The 20,395-nt window shown below is 48.9% G+C and overlaps 1 protein-coding gene across 6 annotated transcripts in view; it reads left to right on the top strand.

Moving 5' to 3' along the window:
* WWOX (WW domain containing oxidoreductase) overlaps positions 1-20,395 on the top strand; it is a 960,840-nt gene that overhangs the window by 135,662 nt on the left and 804,783 nt on the right. Inside the window, exon 6 of one of the 6 annotated variants that reach the window (XM_021097061.1) lies at positions 9,200-11,565. The exons of the other annotated variants lie outside the window; for them this stretch is intronic. Coding sequence (XP_020952720.1) covers positions 9,200-9,316 — 117 coding nt within the window. The 3' untranslated portion in view covers positions 9,317-11,565. Of the gene's footprint in view, positions 1-9,199; positions 11,566-20,395 lie in introns of those variants that run through there. 6 annotated transcript variants of the gene reach the window in all.

Genomic DNA, 20,395 nt, shown 5'->3' with positions numbered 1-20,395 from the left:
TCGTACACAGCCACAGCCCTCTCTTTGCAGTGGGGACTGAAGCGCGAGTGTCACGAAGTGGGGAGAGATTTATATTACATAGAATAACGTTGACGAAGCGGTCCGGTCTGGTCCCTCACCTTATTGAGTATTTGTTGCGGGCGGGCACTGTGTTCAGTGCCTTATGTGGTCCTCATCCCAGCCCTCTGGCTTGGTATTCGTACTTTGCCCATTTTAGCGTTGAGACAGACTAGGAGTGGTTGAGGACCTCTCCCCAGCCCATGCCTCCTGCTGGGCGGGGGCAGGTGGGATTTGAACCCAGGGAGTGGGTCTCTAGCGCCCCAGGTGTGAATGCAGGGCTTCCTTCGTGGTCCCTGATGCTCCCTCATCTCTTTTCCTCCGGCAACCCCTGCACCAAGCTGGGTGCTTTGTAAGATGCCAGGCGTAGACGAATTAATGCTGTACACTTGCAATTTATGCCAAAAAGATATGCCTGCTGCATCCTTTCTCTTCATGCTCCCCCATTTCTCAGCATCTCTCACCTGTGACAGTGGCTGCCTCTGGTACGTGGCTCATTCGTGTGCTCATGCAATTTTCTTCTTGTATTTTAAATATGAATCCGCAGTCCCCTTAATCCCCTTAATTTTCAGAACGTGAACCAGAGACCAGGAACATTTTCAGGACAAGCGCAGACTGACTTAACTGTGCAGGAGAGTCACCTTGTCTCCGTTCACAGGTGGGTGACAAGGGACCAGGAGCCCCAGTTCTTCCCTCTGCATTTTTCTTTTTTAATTAAGGCATAGTTGATTTACAGTGTTGTGCCACTTTTTGCTGCACAGCATAGTGACCCAATTGTGTGTATATATACACACACACACTTTCTTTGTCTCCTATCTTCATCATGTGCTTCCCCACGTGGGGATGTGGTTCCCTGTGCTGTACGGTAGGACCTCACTGCTTATCTCCCTCTGCACTCCTTCTGGAGTTTGATGCACCCAGCAGGGTAAGTGGGAGCATCAGACCCCGGAAAATGTTTTTGTACAAACGTAGGTGAACCAAAGTCACCCTTTGACCTACATTTGGGACTTGATTGTTTGTGTTTATGAGACCCCTTTCTTCCCACAAGTTGCAAACTGCAAACCAGGATGCAGCTTGTGAATGGTGGACTGTTGAGAAACAGTTCACAGCAGAGACAGGATGGCTGTGGGGTGGGGGTTAGGAGCCTAGACTGGGAGAAAGGGTGACCAAAGGGGAGATGGAGGAAAGGGCGAGGGAGAGAAGCCCAGGGAACTGAGAAGGAGATAAAGTCCTCCAGGCGTCACAGGGCGGGGGCCAGGTCCCCTGCGAGCAGCTGTACACGTGGTGGTGCTGACCCATGCAGACCTGTGTTCGGACTCGTTACCTGAAAGGACCCACCTGGCCTTGAGGGCCCGACCTCTGTGACTTTGGCAGTTTCCTGCCATCCCCTCTATAAGATGGGTTTCTAACTCCTAGGCCGTGTAGGGGTTAAGTGAGAAAACACACACACAGAGCCCTGAGCGCCGTCGTCTTTCTGCCGTGTTAGGGAGAGCCCACGGGAGGGAGCACACGGAGGGACCCTTTGGGGCTCTGTTCTGGAGCTCGATGGCCTGGGTTCTTCTCACGTCTGCTTCTTTCCAGCTGTGTAACTGTGGGCACCTGACCTAACTTCCCTTGGACCTTTGGTTGCTGCCCTGTAGTACTGACATGACCAGTGTTCTGCTGGCGGGATGGAGCGAGGTGGCCCAGTGATGTGCCTGGTCCATTGACGATGCCCAGAGACAGGAGCTGTTAGTATTGTAAGGCTTGCTTCCTGGGTGTCTACACTTTGCCAGGCAGGGTGGAGGCACACAGGTGATCAGCAAAGGCAGCTAAGGCACAGGTGTTTAGGGTAACTTGCCCGAGGGCCCAAAGCTCTGGCTCTTGCCACCTGGTGTCGCTATGCCAGATGCTTTAGGAAGAGGAAGCCCACTTTTGCTCTTTGGCCAATTGCCATCTGCAGTCTTGTGTGCTGGTGCCTTATCCATGGGACCTGAAACATGGAAGGTGCTTAACAAATGCCTGCTCCCCTGCTCCTTTAGGGAAACCTCCTGGCCCCCGTTTTCCCTTTGCTTTGGTCACTTCATAGGCACCACCTCTTGCCCTTTCTAAAGCCTTGGCCCATTGCCCTCAGCCACTTGTCACACAGTGGGGGCTGTTGGGCTCTGCACGTGTGCTCCCCCCGGCTCTGTGCTCCCTCTCCTTCCCTTCTGAGCAGCAACAAAGACAGATGGGAAACCAGAAGCGCTCCAACACTCTGCCCTCTATTGCTGCACAACTGTTCCACCTGCTTCCATTCTAAAGGCTGCAGAAAACGTCCTTACTAGGACCCAAAAGGATCCCAAACATTGCCACCAAACCCTTGGAACGCGCGGTGTCCCCGGCCACAAATGACGGGTGTGGTGCAGACATAGACACCCAGCAGTCCTGTTGCTAAGGTGTGCAGTGATCCCCCACGCCAGCCCCGGTGAGGCTTAGTGAAGAAGCTGAAAATTAATGGCCAAAGGAGGGTTTTAGGTTCTGTGTGGATTTCATTTATCCATGCTCTCTCTTCCCCCCATTAGCATGGTTAATTAAGAGTTGTCAATACATCTTTGCTGAAGTATTTGATTATTTTTTCAGCAGGGAAGATTAGAATGAAGTCTTCAGATCTGGCAAGCGTCCTGGGACTTGTAGAGTAAATTGCAGGTTAAGCCCTCATTTTGATCTCCGGGGCCAGAGCAAGCATGTTACATTGACATGTCATCAGCTGTGATCTGAGGGAGCACACGGAGGGACCCTTTGGGGACAGAGGGGCGACTTGCTCTCATCCCCCATATTGAAAGGGCTTATTGCACAGTGAGTGTGTGCGGGTGGACAGACAGCAGCCCGGAGTCTGAGGCGACTGAAGCTAGCTCTGAAAACCTCTGGATCTACCCTTTATTAAAAAAAAATATATATACGTGTGTGTGTGTGTGTATGCACACACGTGAGCATATTTTTGTGAAGATATTTTTGTCCAGGTGGAGGGGGTGTGTGTGAACAAATAACAGACAAGAGTTGATGTTGACAGCAGTTAGCTCTGCAAAGCCCTTGCTTTATGGTTTATTAAGGGCTGTACATGCATGTACACACACACACACGTCTCCACCTGAACAAAAGCACCCCCGAATTACCCTTTTTGCCTCCCAGACCACTGCACCGGCGAATGCCTTCTGCAAATGGCCTCTGACGGCCCTGACCCATAGGCATTGCTTTTAGCATTTGTGTTGACAGTGGTCTTTATTTTTCCTTCTACTTAGGGGCTCTCAAGTTCTAGAATAAATCTTACCAGCAATTAATTATAGCTTGAGGTTTCCAGGAGAGGCAGGCTAGCTTTTATTATTTTACCCACTAAATATACCTCTAGATAACACAATACATATTTACAGTGACAAGGTTTGTTTTATTTATAGGGTTTATAACAAATCATCAAAAGCAGCCCAAAAAGGGCCACTTAGACCAGCATCCTTATTTCTCCTGGTGCTTTCATCGATGAATTATGCATGCATTACAAATGGCAATGAGGAGGAAAGGTCGCTTTAGAACAACACAGATTGGAAAATCACACCATTTGTTTAAACAACATTTATTATTGATTATTCAGCATAGGGGCTGATAGAAACGCAAATAGTGGCAGTAATATCATCTGTTTACATGGGCCCTTTATAAATGTCGGACCCTACCCTCTGTTTAGATCAGAATAATTGTTCAAATTTACCAGCTCTGTCTTGCCAGAGATCGGAGGTAAATTTAGCATCTACTTTCTCAAATCCTTGAATCCCCACAACATCCCAATTACTCTATTTCATAGAAGAGAGAAAATTGGGGTTCAGGTGGATTGAGTAACTTTCTAAAAGGCACCTCCTGATGTTGCACATAGTGTTTCTGTCAGTTAACGCCCCGAGCGTGTCAGAAACCAGCACTTTTGTAGTAAGAGTAGGAATGCCAGCCACGGGGTGGTCCTGTGTAACCCACGTGCACTCTTCTTTGTGCCAGATTGTGTCCTGAGTGTCTGGGCTTCCGTCATGATGTGAATTCTATGGATAAGGGTTGCTTTAGTGTTCATTTTAGCGTTGAAGATGCTAAGGGGTTAAGTCCCCTGCTGAGAATCCCGGGGTTAGTCCCAGGGGTTAGAATCCCGGGGTGGAGGAACCACGTCGTCCTGTCCCTGTTCGGCCAGGTGGCCTCACGCTTGGGGGCTTTTCCCGGAGCGTTTCCTTCCCGTGCTTCCCGGGCACCGTGACGTCATGAGCGGATGGAGCAGTCGTTGGTTCCGTCATTGATGCAGATGTGCTCAAAGCCAGGGGCATAAGATTCTTAACTTCATCAACAGAGAACTTCATTGTTGTTTTAAATAGTCCCGGAGTCACCTGAACAGCATTCCTTTCGCTGAAATGGACTCAGAAGACGGCAGCCCGAGAGGCCAGCTGTGGGAGTGAAGTCACAGTGACTCGGGGATGAGAAAGGCACGGTGGGCGTGCGTGCAGTGTGCACAGAGCTGCAGGCAGGGCCAGTGGCAGGCTCCCGGCTCTGCCCTCACTTCATCCTGGAAAAGCTCGAAAGGCGTTTTCACCTCGCAGCACAGGTCCTGGGCGGGAGCCGGCCTCGCCGTGCAGCCGTGCACTCAGGGAAAGCCGTCAGCTCTGCTCCCCTGGCCCGGCGGGCGTGGGAGAGATTTCTGCGTGAGGTTCTTTTTTTTCCTTTCTTTAGGGCCGCACCCGCAGCATATGGAGGTTCCCAGCCTAGGGGTTGAATTGGAGCTACAGCTGCCGGCTATACCACAGCCGCAGCAGCTCGGAATCTGAGCCACGTCTGCAACCTACACCACGGCTCACAGCAACGCCAGATCCTTAACTGACTGAGCAAGGCCGGAGATCAAACCCATGTCCTCATGGGAAATAGTTGGGTTCTTAACCCACTGAGACATAACGGGAACTCCTTTTTTTTTTTTTTTTTTTAAAACCTGTCTCCCCTAAAGACTTACCTTGGTAATGACCCCCACATCCCTTTTGTCTCCTCATCCAGTCCTGCTGCCTCTCCTCCATCACGCTGCTGATGGCTTGGGAAGCTGTCTGCGCCCCTCTCCCAGAGCCCTCACGGAAAGCACCGTGTGCCATCTGTGGCCCGTGCCTTTCATTTCTCGGTTCCAGCCAGGGTTCTGAGAACCCTCCATCTGCCCACGGGTAAGGGCACATTGTGACCCGCCTATTCCAGGGGCCACAGGGCAGGGTCAGGGAGGCTCTTCTAAAAGGGGCCTCACCTTGCCAGAGCTGTTCAGGGCACCTTTCCAGCACCATCTCCAGACTGTTTTAAATCCCACCCAGGGCCTCTCTTTTCATGTTCCTCGACTTTACACTAAGCTCCTGTGCCTTGTTTTCACAACTCCTCTCCAAGGCCTCTGGTTTTCTAGATGGTTTACCATTCGCTGTAACCAGTAAGGGCATGGCGGTCTTGCCAAGATCGGCTCCCTCCTTCTCTGCCATCTTGTTTCCAGCCCGTGGTCTCTGTGAGCTTATAGGACGGTCCCCAGGTTTTCTCACTTTCAAAACAGTGGGCAGGAGTGGCTGCCTTTTAGGAGCAGGAAAAAAAACCAACAATGAGTAAACCTGAAGGGTTTCAAACTTGGAAGACACTAAGAAACTGTTTTGCCCGCAGAGAAAAATGCACCTTCTTTGGGTAAATTAGCTTTTGTGGTTACCTCTCTCGTCACTTCAGCAGAGGGGAAAGAGAAGTCACTTTCCCGGAGTTCCTGTCGTGGCACAGTGGTTAACGAATCCGACTAGGAACCATGAGGTTGCGGGTTCGGTCCCTGCCCTTGCTCAGTGGGTTAACGATCCGGCGTTGCCATGAGCTGTGGTATAGGTTGCAGACACGGCTCGGATCCTGCGTTGCTGTGGCTCTGGCGTAGGCCGGTGGCTACAGCTCTGATTCAACCCCTAGCCTGGGAACCTCCATATGCCGCGGGAGCGGCCCAAGAAATAGCAACAACAACAACAACAAAAAAAGACAAAAAAAGACAAAAAAAAAAAAAAAGAAGTCACTTTCCCCAGTAGCGATATGTTTACACTGCTGATGTCCTTTTGGGGAAGGAGAGGCTGACAGAAGTGCAAATTAACTCTTCCTGCACCCACATACCCTACTTGGGAATGTGTGTCCCCTTGAGTGCCAGAGGTCTAACCGGGAATCACACATCTCAGAACAGTGAATAGTAACAGCACCCCCAGTTTGCTGGTCGTCACGGTAGCTAGCCATTTTTCTAGTCCCTGTAAATCCGTAATCACCTGGTGTCCTCACAGTGGGTCCATGAGGTTTTATTCGTCTTCTCTTATGGATGTGGAGCTTACAGTGCAGAGGAGTTAGTGGCTTTTCCGCATGGTGCCATGATGGGAGTGCGGCTCTGACTCTGATCCTGGGACCCAGCATCTCACCGCAAAGTTCCTTTGTAACCTCACCACGGTGACCAGATACTGGGCATGACCGTCCCACCAGCCTCCTGCATTGTCTTCCAAATGTGCTGTCACCTCCCCATGTCTTCCCTGACCCTGCCTTCCAGGCTCTCCTGTCCGAGAACCTGACTCTCACCGGCCTTGCCAAGAAAGGAACCTTTGGGGCTTATGGACCAGGCAGCGGCATCCAGTAGTGGAATTCCCTGGACTCAGTTTGAGAAGACAGAGCTCTGTGACCCTCCTACACAACTAAATTAACTCCCTTGGCCTCACTTTTGCCGTTTGCTAAATGGGAAGAGCAGTGTCCCCCCAGTAAGGATTGACTGAGATGGATGTTTCACTTGCATTCAGTGAATATTGAATGAATGCATGAGTGATTGATGAGTCGTTCATAAATATGAGCAGCGGACAGAGCAGGATGTTAGTGAGTGGTAAGCTGGCTCAGATGCCTCTCTCTGCAGTCCTGCAGGCTGTTATCCGTGATTGTAAACCTATACAAGGCTCCATTCCCGTGGTGCTCTTTGTAAATGGTCGCCAGTTGAGTTGTTCAGTATACGTTTTGAACAGCCATACGTGGCAGCCTTGGTTCTGCATTCAGATTCACAGAATGACATACGCTTGCTTCACGTGAGGCCAAGGGCGTCCTCTCTCTGTACATTTTCGGCTCTGGACTTGGGGCTGTGTCTTTTATGTTTCTTCACATTCCAAAGGAATGCCGGCCCCGTGAACTTCTTAAACACACATGGGGGCTCCTGGCCTGGGGTCTTGATCTGGCTGCTACGTTGTTTAAAGAAGGATATTTGTGATTCTTCTTGGCTGACACACTGGCTGTCATCTGCTGTTTTTCTAATCTCCCAGTAAACTTGTGGCAAGTGAAGGTTTAGGCGTGTGTGTTTCTCTTACGTTGGAAGGGTAAACAAAGCCATCATGTTTCATGAGTTTTCTTCCAAGTTTGCTCAGATGCTGCTGCAGGTCCGTGCAGTGATTGAAATATTTGCAACCTGTGGGGCGGCAGGGTGTTGATTTGGCAGCAGGCGGTAGTGATGGATTTGGGGAATGCTGTTTGACAGTTCCAGGCTTGTGTGAGGCGATGCAGGGCTCTGCTGCCAGCGGTGGAAGGGCCAGGGGTTGGGGGTGGTTGAGTGACATGAGACTCTTCGGGTGTGTCTGAAACCATGTAAATCATGGGCAGAATCTCACTCCTCCAAGAAGAGCCTGCAGGGAGCTCGGCGGAGGCACTGCTATTTACTCTCCCCCAGCCCCCCCCCCCAACCTCGCAATTAAAACCAAGAAACGGGTTGAATTCCGTCAGAGAGCTTTCCTCACCCCCATTCCTTGTTTATCGGGAGGCTTTGTAATTAGATCACAGCTTCTTCAGCCTTTCGGAAAGATTTAGAACAGGTATCACACGTGGTCTGCTGTTTCAGTGGAAAAGTGATTGGACAACTTTGGGAACTCTTGGTGTTCTCAGACTTGGATCCTGTTTCTTTCAACCCCTCACCTGCTGTGTGACCGGGGACAAATAACCATTCTGTGCCATAGGACATCTCTTCTTTTCTCGAAACAGGAACTGAATATATTTCCACTGGTTTTCTTCTAAAAAAAAAAAAAAAAGAAAGAATGGCATACAAAGTATATACAAAGTGTCACAGAATATGGGTCATACTGTGCACAGTTCTGATGGAGGAAAAACCTTTAATTGTGTGAGTCCTGAATCCTGACTTGCCTGTTTAGGACAATATCCTCCGTATAATTAGATATTTCATTCCAGGAGTTCCCGCTGTGGTGCAGTGGATTGAGGATCTGGCATTGCTGCACCTGTGGCGTAGGTCGCAGCTGCAGCTTGGATTCAATGCCAAAAAAGGAAAAAAAAAGATCTTTTCAAAGGCATGGCTTGTGACATGCAAGATTTTCAGACATTCACCAATAATCCATCAATTTCATGTTTGTTAATGATGTTTGAAGAAAGTTTTTTAAAAAAGGCACTTGTGCAAAAATCGGTCATATTGCAGCATTAATAGACTGGGAGGGGAAAAATAGCACTGTTAATTTAGGGTAAATTCTACCATATGTTTTCTGGGATTAAACAAGGATTACGAAATAGGTTAAATAATCTAAATACAGTTTTGTTAGATGTTTTAATAATACACTTGCCTTTCTTGTTTGGTTTTTTTTTTTTTGGTCTTAATGTATCACAAAAGGCATTGAAAACGGGTGTCTATGTAGATGATGTTGCTCTTTGGAAAACTAGACTTGCCCTCGGATTCTGCAGCCTGTACTGCATCCGCCGGGTGTTCGCTGGGCCTCTGCTTTGGAGGACAAAACACATCCCTTGGGGGGGGGGGGCTGGATACTCGCGTGGGCCTCCCAGGAGCCAGCTGGAAGGTAGCTGCTGCAGCCCAGGTATTCCGTGTCTCAAGTTGGCCGTCGTGCTGGAGCAGAAAATAGGCTGTTATGTGTTCATACAGCAGTTAGAGACTCTTCCCGATCCTCAGCACCCCCCTTCCCCAACCAAAAAAAATAAAAGACCTGTTTCCTGGCCAAGGCCCACATGTCTTGTCTTTACTTTAAGTGCTCCTCGTATTCTCTTGACCTTAAAGTTTACAGGGTAAAGGAAACATTTATGGAACAGTTAAGCCCAGTTAGAACATAACGACTTGCCTCATTATCACACTCTACAAATCTCTCCTCTACAGAGTTCACCTCCCTGCCTGCTCTCAACTTGTGTTTGGCCTCCAGATACTGTTCCTGGTGTTCACATGTGGAAACACGGAGAACTTCTCATTCCCCTACCTCAAAGGTGCCAAAAATAAGAATCTTTAAGAACTCATAAAGTAATTTAGCACCACATTAATAAAAGAAGCACAATTTGGAATTATTTCTGTACGCGTGTGTTTGAGTTAGTCGCAGGGCTTTTTTAGCTGTCTGTGCAGATATTTAATGCGCTTAATAAATAGCTCCTACAAATCAAGGATCCTGGAAAAAACCCAACTAATAGGGCACTTTGCAAAATTCTAAAGTGTCATTCAAATGACCAATAAATACTTGAAAAATGCTCAGGTTTATTAACAAGGAAGAGTCAGTTTAGCATGCAAGTGTATTCAAATTTTATACTTGTAAGATTAACAAATGTTAAACATTTCCTACACTATGTTGCAAGAGAGTGGAAGTGGGCATTTTCATACCCCAGAGTATTTTATATGCAGGAAATATCTTAAAGGAGTATTTAAAGATACGCCCACTGATTTATGAACAGCGCTGCTTGTAGCTATATTATTTGTATGTAGAAAATAACTAGAAGGATTTAAAATATTTATTAATGGAGCTAAATTGTGGTCTAAAGCATACAATATTTTTTGGTTTATAAAAATAGAAGCGAAGACATGTAAGAAACGGAAATTTTCATATTACACACTGCCAAGCTGTTTCTCTTTAAAAATTTTCCAACCGATCTGTTAAAATATAAAGGAAAACTGAAGTAATAATGAAAGATGAGCAATATTATTGATTCATAAAATATTTGTCTTCCTCAAACAAAAAATACAAAACTGCATCGGAGTTCCCTGGTGGCCTAGCCATTGAGGATCTGGCATTGTCACTGCTGTGGCTCCAGTCACTGCTGTTGCACGGGTTCAATTCTTACCTGGGAACTTCCACATGCTGTGGTGCGGCAACCCCACCCCCGCAAAGCTCTAAATCACTCAGACGTGAATTAAATCATATCAGATATTTTTGTAAAAAGCAAAGACTTTGAGTTGTAGGGTGGAATGTCTGTCTGGTGGCCAGTGAAGAGAATGAGTATCGTGCTTTAGGCCTGCTACTTGTAGTCCTGCAAATAGACAAATGTAAGAGTGACACGGATGCTTTTCTATTCGCTGCCCTGTGCACCTGTTGTGAATACCTGCTAACCCATAAGTACCTCTCTGATCAGGGACTAGAAAGCAAGAAGACGGGTCCTTGGTACTTCGGGGACTCAGTACTTAATGATACAAGAAGCTATGAGATCCAGGCTTTCTTCGAGAAGGGATTTGACAAGTTAGTTTGTCTTTCCCATCATCTAAAAGGCTACAAGACTCAAATCCTCTTGGGGTCCGGAAACATTTTCCCTTGCTGAGGTTGGGAGCAGTGCACCACTACCTATTAGGGTGCTGGGCTGCCATGGTCTTTGGTTTCAAAGACGTGGGGTGAGAGATGTGGGGCCCCACTGGAGTCAGTCTGGGAGGGGGTGTTTAGGGTCGAGGGTCGCCTTGTGCTCATAGGGCTCGGCAGCAGACCCCAGGGGACAGCAGTCAGTTTATTTTGTGGGCTTTGCTAGATGGTGTTTTCTAAAGGTTGGGGTCTAGGCTGGGGCGCCGTCTCCCCTCATTCAAACCCTGTGGAACTCAGCGTTCCTAGATACTGTTCTAGACCTTGAGAAAGCAGCAGTTAGTGAAACGAAGACCCCTCTCATGGAGCTTTATTCTAAGGAATGGCTAGGAGGATTGGAAAGCGAGATGGAGTCAGCTTGAGGAAGACCTCGAATGTCTATTTAGGAATTTGAACTTGTTTTGGCTGAGTGTGGAGGGGCTGGGTTGTGAATTGTTTTGCTTTTTTTTGTTTGTTTGTTTTTATTTTAAACAGAGAATGGCCATTGAGATACTCAGGATTTTAAGAAATTTAATCAACAGTGTTTATAAAGTCATGATTAAATTGACTATGAGGATAAAATATTAGTTAAATGCTTTCAAAGCTTACAATTGAGCCCAATCAGTTTTAGACCAACGCGGGAAGACACTTAAAACAGTGCAAGATCCCTCCTTTTGCTCCTAGGATTAGTGTCTTGGTAAGCAGTAACAAAAGAAGAGTTTACCTTTCACGCACAAACCTTGTTCATAGGCTGCTTCATTAACTGTGGGCTCATCAGTTTTATTTCATTTTCCACGTATCCACTCATAACTGGACCAACTGATTTTGCCCAGCTCTTTCAAAGGTAATTTAAAAAGTGATTGCAAAATGTACCAGTGTTCTAATTTGAGATTCTTTTTTTTTTTTTGTCTTTTGGTCTCTTTAGGCGCACCACCGCCTATGGAGGGTCCCAGGCTAGGGGTCCAATTGGAGCTGTTGCTGCTAGGTACACCACAGCCACAGCAACACCAGATCCTTAACCTACAGAATGAGGCCAGAGGTCGAACCCGCGACCTCATGGATACTAGTCGGGTTTGTTAACCACTGAGCCACAATGGGAACTGCCTGATTTGAGATTCTCAATACCTTAAATTTCATGGAGTTAGTTGCCCTTCTAAGACGGCGGGGTCAGTGACATACAAACAAGTGAGTATGTAGCTTCATGACTCAGTGTGTAACATTAAAGACTGCAAGCTGAGTGTTTTTGGTGAGTTGACAAGCATAAGAAATAGGGAAAATTTAATTTTACTGGTACCCTAATTAAAATTGGGAGGTTTCTTAGGAGCATTTAGTTCTCCCTTTTGTATCCCACTGTGGTGTATTTACTACCGCTTTATTTCTTTTAGATTAAAACTATTTTAAAAGGCAAGTGATAAAGACCTGTCGTTCAAAGTGGTTGCTGTCCACTGCCATATCCACGTTCAGTGTAGGATTAGAGGGCATGTATCATGTGCAGTTCCTATGAATTATCCCCTCATGTGACGACTTAGACTTTTCTGCCCGTGTCAGTCGACTTGATGCTGCAGTCACGGAGCAAGACTTGCTGTCATCTTCTGTGGGTCCGAAATTCCCCATTCCTCTTTGGGACTGATGGGGGGAGAGTGACTTCTTTCCATCTGTGCCATATTTTATCTCCGTGATGATGGGCGTAGTCACAGTATGCTCGTTTTCTCTACATAGCTGTTAGAAGTCCCCTCGGCAGATGAATGCCTTCTAAAATCAGCTGGTGGTGGTATTAATACGGAATCGATGGGCGTTAGGAAGCGGGAGCTGTCTGTCAATCATTCGAGAACATGTAGTAAGTGTATCCCATGTCCTATTGACTGGACAGGGGCCTCCTGCACGTTTTCTCTTGTCAATAGCTCAGCCTTGGCCGATCACCTTGAACTCATTCTAGGGGAACATCTTTATTTGCTGCAGGCCTGTGCCATGTGCAGCCCAGGAGAAAGGTGTCTAAGGAAGGCAGAGCCTCAGTTTTTTTGTTTTTTTTTTTTTTTTTTTTTTCCAGGGCTGCACCCGAGGCATATGGAGGTTCCCAGGCTAGGGGTCAGATCGGAATTACAGCTGCCAGCCTGTGCCACAGCAACGCCAGATCCTTAACCCCCTGAGCAAGGCCGGGGATCGAACAGGAAACCTCATGGATCCTAGTCGGATTCTGCTGTGCCATGACGGGAACTCCATGGTCCCCACATTTTTTTAATTGCATCTTGTGTCTTGGCTGCAGTACCTACCAGAGTTCTTCACCTTTAGGAAGACGACAAAAGGACCAATGGGAGCCTCCCCTTTGGATTGTAAACCAGCTGCAGTTGCTCTTACATATTTCTAGCTATGACATCCAATATGTAGTGGCTTTTGATCAGTCCTCCGGCTTCTTTTAATGACAGTAGTGCCTTATCATGACTGATAACAGCTTCTTGTTCCAGGCTTATCTGAGTTTCCCTGTCTGAGTGATGCTATTGAATTTTTTTTCAAGGGCTCCTGAATTCCTTATTCCACGCACTCTGTGCTGGAGTCTCGGCGTCTTTGCTTCTGATCCCTCCTCATCATTTATGGGTGGTGTGCAGCCTCCACTTAGCCGCTTGCCTCCCCGTCATATATGAAGTGGCCTCCCGTGTTACGTATGTGCTGAATCCCACATTCACCGAGTTCTATGCACAGGCTGCTCTGACCAGCTGCGGTCCGCACTGGGGCCACAGGAAGGACCTTCAACTTCTCTTGGCCAGAAGAGCCAGGTTGTGTTTGGGGTGTGTCCCGAAAACCAGCCATGTACTTCCTGGGCTGTGCTGCCAGCAGTCATCCGTCTGGAGGAACTGCTCAGGGCCAGTCCTCTTTTCACTTTCTCATGTCTGCAGCACGCGGGCTCCATTAGACTCGGGTCAGTCTTTCTCAGCATCCCCTGGAGGCTTTGACATGAGTCAGAATGAGATCTTGCTTTGATGACATTGTTTTGTTTGCTTCTAAGGAAACATAATTAAAAATGAAACTCACTTGGCATTTTGGGATGGACCATATAACTTAGCTCAGCTGCTTTTCTTTCTCTTTGTAATACAGAAAGTTCTCATGGACATATTGTAGAAATAGCGTCTGGTTGTGAAAAGTAGTCTCTCAAAACTTATTGATTACCCAAAGATAAGAAATCTTTCAGATTCCTGGGCCCTTGAGTAATCTGTGGGTTGTGGAGAAATAGTTCTTCAGTTCTGGGATAACACAGCTCTGGTTTTAATAGAAACTCAGGGTATGTTAATGGTGTAATCGTCACTTTTCAGCTGGTGGGTCCATGAGTCAACCTTGACCCTAAGGGACTTGGTGGTGGCGGCGGTGGTGATGGTGATGATGGTTTTAAGAACTGCCACTTACTCTGTGTCTGCTGGGTGCTGAGGACGTGCCGGGTGCTCTGCATAGATTCTCCGGTTATTCTAGCTTTCCTCCGGGATGGTTGGGGCAGTCTATTTCCCGGGGGAGTGGGGGCGGGGGGATTGAGGAGTAGAGAAGTTATGTTAATTGCCTAGAATTTAAAGTGAGGTTTGTATTCTGCATCACTCCTTGGAAGTCAAAATGCCAAGGTGGCCACCTTTCCAACCAGCTCCACCCTTATTCCCACCCGGTATATCCATATGGTATTCTAAGAAGTGACATCACTTTGTCCTTTTGGAGTCTCTGGGCTGCCTTTGGTCTGTGGCGCCACCTGAGTAGTTCTTGTCCTTGTGCCCATGGTCCAACAACCTCCGCGTCCCAGGGCAGCGAAAGTGGTTGTGGAGAACCCAGCCCTAAGGATCATGCATAAGGATGTCTCAGGAAGTTCCTGGCTACCTTCTTGGCTCTAGGAGTCTTTGTTGTGGGGTTCACACCCTTGAGAACATCGAATTTAGCTCTTTTCAGATTCCTTTGGCTCTGCTTCCAGGCTGTCCACGTCGTGATACTTGCCGAGGTGCATCCTGATCTTTGCCACCGCTTACGGTGCGATTAATGATGTCTCCCAAGAGGCTTGGCAGCCAGCAATGTATGGCTGAGATAGGAGAGAGAGCGCTTCATATTTAAAAGGTGTTGTCCTAACTGTATGAAAGAGAAAGAATAAAAGGAAAGACACCCAAATTCTCTTCCCCTTAGGCAGTGATTTTTTTTCTCTTTAGTTTTGCCTTTTATTTGCATTAAACTACCTGTGTATTTTTGCATGCACAGTTGCATTCATTCGGTTGGTTGGTTTGTCTTTTCAGGGCTATTCATGCAGCATATGGAAGTGCCAGGCTAGGGGTTGAATTGGAGCTGCAGCTGCTGGCCTACACCAGTGCCACCGCAACTGTGACCTATGCTGCAGCTTGCAGCAAAGCCAGATCCTTAACCCACTGAGCAAGGCCAGGGATCAAACCCGCATTCTCATGGATACTAGTCAGGTTCTTAACCCGCTGAACCAGAACAGGGACTCTCACAGTTGCATTCATTGGGCCTTCTACCTCTAGAAAGAATCTGTGATTAAAAGTGCACGCTGGCGTATTAGGGAGACTCTGGAAGCCACAACACTCAGATGTCAGTCTGATGCTCCAGTTGTGGTACTGCAGTTACTATAACATGTGTGCATTCTCACGTTCATGTCGCAGAGAATCACAGCTGCAATGCCTCACCTGTGTCCCCACCAATTCTGATCATTCGCATTCAGATTTTGCCTGTGTAAGTTATATTTTCAATCAATAATGCAAATTGGAAGACCCAGTAGAGCCCAGGGCCTCATTGTATCTGATTAGGGCTTTAAGAAATCAAGAAATAGAGAATCTCCAACCCCCCCACCCCGTAAGTGAGCAGCAGTACCAGTTGTTGGTAAGTGAGCTTGGAAGCGCTTTTTACTGGTGAGGGGGCCTCTGTCTCCGTTCAGCAAATAGGTTTGAGCATTGTACCTCCAGAGTCTTCTGCCCGTCCCTGCTGGAAGATTCAGGGCTATAGATGACCGCCTTTGCTTTCAAGGGGCCTGCAGTCTGTTTGAGAAGATCTCATTCATTCATTCTTTCAGTCTTTGATTGAATCCCCGGGGCCGTATCCTGGGGATTCAGAGACGTTAGTGGGTGCAGGTTCTGCCACTGAGTTGGCTGCCTCTGGACACCAGCCGTGTCCCCAGGATGCTTCCCATCTTGGCCAGTAAGGTACACACCCCCTTCACCAGGGTATCAGGCAGCGAAAGCATCGAGCGAGCCGAAGGGAATGGGGCAGGGCGTCAGGAGAGGTGATAATTGGAATCAGAGACACACTGTGTGTCTGCCCTGCAGATGCTTTGCGGGAAGAGCTCCCGGGGCTGCAGAGTCGTGGGCTTGCCATGCGAGGCCAGTCTGGCTGTGGGGAGGTGGCAGGCTAAGAGGAACTCCTAGTAGACATCCGGACATGTCCACGTGAGAGTCGGTGCAGTGTTTGTAGGAATCTATTTGCATCAATCTCTGGGGGCTTCTGAGAAGCTATCGAAGCAGCACCACGAAAACCAGTCTGAGCCTGGCTGACCCCAGGGTCTTTCTTTTTTGCCAGGCTTCGGTCTCTTTCCATCCCTTGGCTGTGTTTCCCGGATGCTGGCCCTCCTTGGGCGCCGTTTCCGCATTGTAGGAAGCCAGCAGTTACGGGTTTACCTCCCATTCACTCGGTGACCTTGGACAAGAGTGGTTCTTCCCTCCCCAAACCTCCAGTGGGTGCCGAGGCCTCGCTCAGAGTGGACCGACCTGATTGATAAGCCTGTCTCTGAACCAGGCATGGCAGTCATTCTGATGGGTCCCGCCCGGCTCTCCGCTCACCTCTTGGTTCAGCAGGTGGGGTCAGGCTCCCCAGAAGGGCACGAGGGCAGGTTGCCCAGGGGTGAGTGGGGAGGCTGCTGGTGGAAGAGAAGGTGAGGACGCAGAAGAGGTTATAACAGCAGAGGTCCATTAGAGCCCAGGGGTAATTAAACGGCTCCTAATGCATCCTCCTTGACTTCAGCCAGTTTGTTCCTTACTGTGAGGTTTTCTCCGCCATGCAGAGGCCAAGTGATAGGGGCTCTACATGGAGGAAAAGGCTGGCTATTTTGTTCTGCTCAAATACAGATGATCTTGTTCAGTCTTGTAATTATTGATGCGAATGCCCGAGCCAGGGCTCACTTGGTGCGTTCCTGCCCGTCATCTGGAGGAAGCAGAAGGATCACTGCCCACCTTCCTCCCCCCTCCATCTGCCGGCTCCCGGGCTCTAGAGGCCCCGTGAGATGGCCTGGCGAGCGTGCTGTCCGGGGCTGGCAGAGTGGACACAGCCTCGCTGTATTTCATCCTTTGAAGATCGGGCCGTTTTGCCATCTCACACCCTTTCCTTTACTGCAGCAGAGAAGTTCGGGTTCGGCTGTGGAAGCTTTTTGCCGCGGAGCGGTGAGGTACACGTTTTTCTCCGGGTGGCTTGTTTCTGGCCATCCGCCCTGAGCGTAGCTGTGGATGCTATACCGGAGGTCACTTGTTGGGTCTCCATCATTCTGAAGTGAGATTTAGCATGAATTTGCTGGTCACCATGGAGGGCCCCAGGGACCCACTTGGGAGAAGGTGAGTTACAGCCCACAAGGCGACTTTTCTCCTGGTGACCAGCCTGAGAGGCTGTTTGGGGCCCCCACATCAGGGTGCCGAGAGATGAGTTAAGAAGTTTTATTCTTACGCACGTGGAGATGTGACGCCTTCTCGAGCCATGCTCAGGAGATGACCGCTTTTTCTGTTGAGTGTGTTCCCCTTAATTCTCCCATCTCTTCAGTGTAAGCAGAGGGACTCCTGTGGACACGCGGGGCTTGAGACGAGCTGGGGCTTTGGTTCGGTGCAGGGTTGCTCTTGGCCAGGAGCACAGGTGCCGCCGTGGACTCTTCCTCTTCCCTCCTCGTCATTAACTGCTGCTTGTAGTCACACGTCCAGGATCGCGAGGGGCGTAGCTACTGCTGTGTCCCCCAGGCCAGCGTGCGCTCTGCCCTCTGCGGCCTTCTCGGTGTCCTCCTGTGCCGGGCGTTCCCCCTGCTGCGTTGCAGGTGGGTGACTCGGAAGATTTGATTGACGGCAGAGCAGTAGCCTGTTTGCTGACTCGTTTTCCTGAGCTGGTCTCTGCGTGCCGCTTTCCTCCGGACACCCGCGGAGCTGGAATACCAGCTCCTTGAGGGCAGAACGTCTTGTCTGGTTTTTGATTTCTTTGCAGCTGCATCTTCAGCTTGGAAAATAGTTCCTGGCCCAGAACAGGGACTCGAGCAGTGATCTGTGCAGCGAATGGACACCCGAATGGATTGTCTGTCCCGTGTCCAGGATAATTCTGGTCTCATTCTGCATCATTTCAGTTAACTTCTTGGGATAAAATCTTGGGGTGGATGCTTTATTCCCCCCCCCCCCCCGCCCAACCTGGAGACAGGTGTAGGAGCTGTTAAGGAACTGGCCTTGGGTTACATTGCTCAGCCTCAGGTCTGTCTGATGCTGCAGCGCAGTCCCGTTGGCTCTGCTGGAAAGGGTCTGCGAAGCACGGCTCGTCGGCCGCATCTGGCTCGCCATGTGTTTTTGTCCAGCCCTGGAGCTGAGAAGGGCTTTCTACATTTGTGTATGTCTGAAAAAAATCAAGCGTACAGGCAGACCTTGGAGATCCTGCAGGTTCAGCTCCTGAGCTCCACGGTGAGTCGAGTCACAGGAATTTGGGGGGTTCCCAGTGTGTATCAAAGCGATATTTACACTCTCCTGCCGTCTATTCTCTGTGCAAATAGCATTACGTCTAAAAAAAAATCAAACTGAAAAAACAGCGCTAATTTAGAAGCAATGCCGTTGGGAAAGTGGCACCCCAAACGTTAGATTTGTAGAGGGAGGTATCGTCAGAGCACAACACAGCGAATTGAGAATGCGAGGTCGGCCTGTCGTGTTTTGTGGCTCACGGAAATTGTATGGAAATCAGAGTCCTGTGTCCATAACTAGAGTTTGCTTGGAACGCAGCCCCGTGCTCCTTGGTTTATATGTTCCTGTGGCTGTCTTTGCCCTGGGGTGGCAGGGCTAGTAGTTGGAACAGAGACCATGCCCATAAAGCCTGTAAAATACTTCCTGTCTGGGCCTTTCCAGAAGGTTTGGTGACCCCTCCTGGAGCCTCCTCTTCTGCCTTGGTTCTCTCCCTCTCCTGTTGCTTTTCTCTAAGGCCGGGGGCGGGGGTCGGGAGCGCATATCTGTTGCCAGCAGACTCATTGGAGCTGGCATCAGACCTGGCTCTGCACTCACTGGCAGAGACTTAGGCGAGCTCCTGGGTCTTTCTGAACTGGGGGTTGCTCATCAGTCCAAAGGGAGTACGAGTAGCCCCTGCGCGGGTTGTCTGAGGACTCACTGAGCTAATGTGGCTGGATTCGCTACTGTGAACACTCCTGGGTCTGTCATAAGCCTGCGACAAATGCAAGTTCTTTTTTTTTTTTTTTTTTTTCTTGTCTTTTTTGCCTTTTCTAGGGTCGCTCCTGCAGCATACGGAGGTTCCCAGGCTAGGGGTCCAATCAGAGCTGTAGCTGCCGGCCTACGCCAGAGTCACAGCAACTCAAGATCCAAGCCACGTCTGCAACCTACACCACAGCTCACGGCATTGCCAGATCCTCAACTCACTGAGCAAGGCCAGGGATCGAACCTTTAACCTCATGGTTCCTAGTCGGATTCGTTAACCACTGCGCCACGACGGGAACTCCAACAAATGCAAGTTCTTATTTTCATCCATCTCTGTGTCAGAACCTTTCTCTGTCTCTCTCTGTCAGACACACACGCCCAATTTTCTGTCTTATGTTTATCTAGGAAAGAAGAGAAAACGCACTGAAGTTGTTCTTTTCTGCCTCATTTAAGTGTGGAATGCTGAATGTAGCCACGTGGAAATTAATCGCTTGTTTTGTTGTTATATAATTAAGAGCTTAATTAAAAATAAATAACTCTAAGTTCTCACTTCATTTTCTCCATTTGCACAACTTGGATATTTCATTTTGTCGCCCATTGGAATTGGAAAGTGAGCGTTCAGTGTCGGGAACTTTCCTGAGGATTGCTCCCCGAGGGCCCCGAGCCGTGTGTGTCGCCTCACCGCTGCCCGGGCAGTGTCTGCAGGGCCTTGGGAGCGCGGAGTGCTTGTGGCTTGCCCGTCTAGCCTGCCAAGTGGAGGGCTGAGCGGCTGTTGACAGATGATGCTCTTTCTAAGAAACCTGCCCTGGACGGCTCTCATCCCATTCCCTTGAGCTGCATCAGGTCCACATGTAGTGAGGAGAAGCATCTGCTCTGGGGTTTCGTCTGTAAATTCCACTTCCCCCAATAGTGGGCCCAAGGCTGTGCCTATGACATAGTAGCTCCACTTCACGAGTGACTCTGTGAGAAGTTGCCATCGTGGTGCAGGGGTTAACAAACCCAACTACTATCCACGAGGGCTCGGGTTTGATCCCTGGCCTCTTTCCGTGGTTTAAGGATCCAGCATTGTTATGAGTTGTGGTGTAGGTCACAGACACAGCTTGAATCTGGCATTGCTGGGGCTGTGGTGCAGGCCAGCAGCTACAGCTCCGATTTGACCCCTAGCCTGGGAACCTCCATATGCCACAGGTGTGGCCCTGAAAAGACAAAAACCAAACAAAAAACCTAGCCATTTCCTGCCATTGGCAAGTGGTTCAACCTGAAGAGGGTTAGACTTGGATTCCTTGGTAATCAAGTCCCTGTACTGTGTTTTGGTGTTATCAGAACACTTGGCACCGTTACAGCCAAGCGTGGTTTACTGTGCCCAGAGCT

Source organism: Sus scrofa, chromosome 6, assembly GCF_000003025.6.
Source record: "Sus scrofa isolate TJ Tabasco breed Duroc chromosome 6, Sscrofa11.1, whole genome shotgun sequence".
Lineage (NCBI taxonomy): Eukaryota > Metazoa > Chordata > Mammalia > Artiodactyla > Suidae > Sus > Sus scrofa.
This window is presented reverse-complemented; position numbering and strand designations above follow the sequence as displayed.